General features: G+C 55.7%; 1 protein-coding gene across 1 annotated transcript; it reads left to right on the top strand.

Annotated features, from left to right (window-relative positions):
• The first annotated feature begins 666 nt into the window (after positions 1–666).
• Positions 667–3079, top strand: Cited2 (Cbp/p300 interacting transactivator with Glu/Asp rich carboxy-terminal domain 2). Its single transcript, XM_021656121.2, has 2 exons — positions 667–929; positions 1395–3079. Exon 2 carries the CDS (start codon positions 1403–1405, stop codon positions 2207–2209), a length of 807 nt encoding a protein of 268 aa, XP_021511796.1. The 5' UTR covers positions 667–929; positions 1395–1402; the 3' UTR covers positions 2210–3079.
• The last annotated feature ends 209 nt before the right edge of the window (positions 3080–3288 follow it).

Here is a 3288-nt window from a genome sequence, read left to right as displayed (position 1 = left end):
CGCTGCCGCTCCCCGCCCCCAGCCCCCGTCCTTGAAAAGAGTGGAGGTGCTGGGCAGGGTGTGTGGGGGGGGTGTGAGGACGCATCCACACGCAGAAAAGACCTCGGTTAGGTTACATGTTGCCTGTGTAAAAACACAAAGGCGCGGCTCAGGAAAGCGCGCTCTGAGCACAGGGCAGGATCGGTCCAGGGCTTTAAAAACCCTAACTTGGGAAAACAGCCATTCTTGCAGGGTGGGGAGGCTTTTGCACCCAAAAAACTCTGCTGTGGGGGTGGGGGGAAATGCTGGGCGAATCCTCTTTTCCTGCAGAGGGCAGAACAAATCACTAGGTGAGCCGGTGAGCGAGCTGGGGGTGGGGAGGTCTGGCCAGAGGTAGGCGGGGAGTGGTCCTTGCTCCTCGCCTGTAGGTACTTCTTTCCACTGGGTGGCCGGGAGTATTACCTCCTTCCCCGGAGGTGGTGGGCACAAACCTCATATTTGGAGGCCAGAAAGACACTACAGACCCGGGAACTACAGGGCGGCGCCGGGGCGCGCATTCTCTGCGCACGTGCAGCGCCGACTCGCGGAGGGCTCGGGGAACCCAATCCAGGGCGCTGAATTTCCGCAGTCCGCGTCTTCCAGCTTGCCGCCGGGGAGCTCTCGCTCCGCCCTTCCTGAGATCTTTATATTAACTGTGGCCAAAGCCCTAAGAAACACAGCTCATTGTTGGCAGCTGCCGGGCGGTCCTGCGGAGCGGTGAGGGCAGCGGAGGGAAAAGAAAAGGGAACGGCTCCGAATCTGCTCCAGCGGCTGCTGCAAGATCTCGGCGCCAACCTCGCACAAGCGAGCGCCCCACAGCCCCTCGGCTCACCCTCTATGTGCTGCTGAGCCGGTCCTGGACCCGACGAGCCCGCCTTCGGCGTTCCAAGCAGAAATCGCAAAGACGGAAGGTGAGCGCGGCGGGCGACGCTGGCCAGGGCTGCTGCCAGCCTCGTCCTCCGAGGGCAGGGCTGGCCCGGGGGATGAGCGTGAGGCGGAGCTGGGGAATAACAACAGGATGTGCAACCACAGGCTGAGGAGGGCTGGTTGAATGCCTGAAGTTCGCGGCCGGGCTCCGGGGCACTTCCTTTATTAGGCCACTTCGGGGAACCCAGGGGGAGGTGTGGGCTCTTGCCCCCCCCTCCCGGATCGTAGGGGAAGGGGCCGATCGCTCAGCAGCAGGCTGTGCGGGTCCGGTGGGCAGCAGGTCCTCCGAGGTGGCGAGCTCGGGTGCACGGGCTGCCGGTGGGCTCCCTTCCGGGGGTGGTGGTCTGCAGCTAGACGTGCGCGCGGGTACCTAGACTACAGAAGTGGGGTGCGCTCTGGTGGGCGACACGTGTGGCGCGGGTCTCACCGTCTGCTCGTTTCGCTTTCAGGACTGGAAATGGCAGACCATATGATGGCCATGAACCACGGGCGCTTCCCCGACGGCACCAACGGGCTGCACCACCACCCTGCCCACCGCATGGGCATGGGGCAGTTCCCGAGCCCGCACCACCACCAGCAGCAGCCCCAGCACGCCTTCAATGCCCTCATGGGCGAGCATATACACTACGGCGCGGGCAACATGAATGCCACGAGCGGCATCAGGCACGCCATGGGGCCGGGGACTGTGAACGGGGGACACCCCCCGAGCGCTCTGGCCCCCGCCGCCAGGTTTAACAACTCCCAGTTCATGGGGCCCCCGGTGGCCAGCCAGGGAGGCTCCCTGCCGGCCAGCATGCAGCTGCAGAAGCTCAACAACCAGTATTTCAACCATCACCCCTACCCCCACAACCACTACATGCCGGATTTGCACTCCGCTGCAGGCCACCAGATGAACGGGACAAACCAGCACTTCCGAGATTGCAACCCCAAGCACAGCGGCGGCAGCAGCACCCCTGGCGGCGCGGGCGGCAGCGGCACCCCCGGCGGCTCCGGCGGCACCTCGGGCGGCGCTGCCGGCAGCGGCGCGGGCGGCAGCGGCGGCGGCAGCACCATGCCCGCCTCGGTGGCTCATGTCCCCGCGGCAATGCTGCCGCCCAATGTCATAGACACTGATTTCATCGACGAGGAGGTGCTTATGTCCTTAGTGATAGAAATGGGTTTGGACCGCATCAAGGAGCTGCCTGAACTCTGGCTGGGCCAGAACGAGTTTGATTTTATGACGGACTTCGTGTGCAAACAGCAGCCCAGCAGAGTCAGCTGTTGACTCGGTTAACCTCTCGGGCGAAAGAAATCACCCTCCCCACCCCCACCCCACCTTCTTCGGTGTGAATTAAACATTCCCCTAGACGCAGTATCTCGCTTTTCAGATCCTGAAAGGTTTGAGAACCTGGAAACAAAGTAAACTATAAACTTGTACAAATTGGTTAAAAAAAAAAAGATTGCTGCCACTTTTTTCCTGTTCTTGTTTCGTTTTTGTAGCCTTGACATTCACCTTCCTTATGTAGTTGAAATATCTAGTTAACTTGGTCTTTTTTGTTGTTTGTTTTTGCTCCTTATTTCCTCACTTTCTCCAGTGCTCAACTGTTAGATATTAAGCTTGGCAAACTGCTTAATCTTGTGGATTTTGTAGATGGTTTCAAATGACTGCGCTGCTTTCAGATTTATGAGTGAAAGGAAAAATTGCATTTGTTGGCTGCATGAACTTTGAAGGGCAGACGTTACTGCACAAACTGCCATCTCGCTTCATTTTTTAAACTATGCATTTGAGTACTGACTTAAGTTTCCAAATATGCTAAACTGGAAGATTAAACAGATGTGGGCCAAACCGTTCTGGATCAGGAAAAGTCAAACCGTTCACTTTCAAGTTGGCTGTCTCCCCTCCCCCATGTACAGACAGTAATAGGGCGTGGAATGTCATCAGTGGCAAACATTTCACAGATTTTTATTTTGTTTCTGTCTTCAACATTTTTGACACTGTGCTAATAGTTATATTCAGTACATGAAAAGATACTACTGTGTTGAAAGCTTTTTAGGAAATTTTGACAGTATTTTTGTACAAAACATTTTTTTGAGAAAATACTTGTTAATTTATTCTATTTTAATTTGCCAATGTCAATAAAAAGTTAAGAAATAACCTGTTTTCTAGAAGTCAGTCATTGGGGGAGGGGGCCGGCTAGGGGTTGTCTTGAAGTAGGACTTGCTGTTGAGAGTAAGCTTTCCAGAGGATAAGTTACAGGACACTGAAACAGGTCACCAGCAGCTTAAGGGAGAGCAGGATTTAAGATAATTGGCATAATGCTGCATTGTTACGTTTGTAGCATGCCTCTTGGTGTGGTTTAACCA

This window comes from Meriones unguiculatus, chromosome 3 (assembly GCF_030254825.1).
Source record: "Meriones unguiculatus strain TT.TT164.6M chromosome 3, Bangor_MerUng_6.1, whole genome shotgun sequence".
Classification (NCBI taxonomy): Eukaryota; Metazoa; Chordata; class Mammalia; order Rodentia; family Muridae; genus Meriones; species Meriones unguiculatus.
This window is presented reverse-complemented; position numbering and strand designations above follow the sequence as displayed.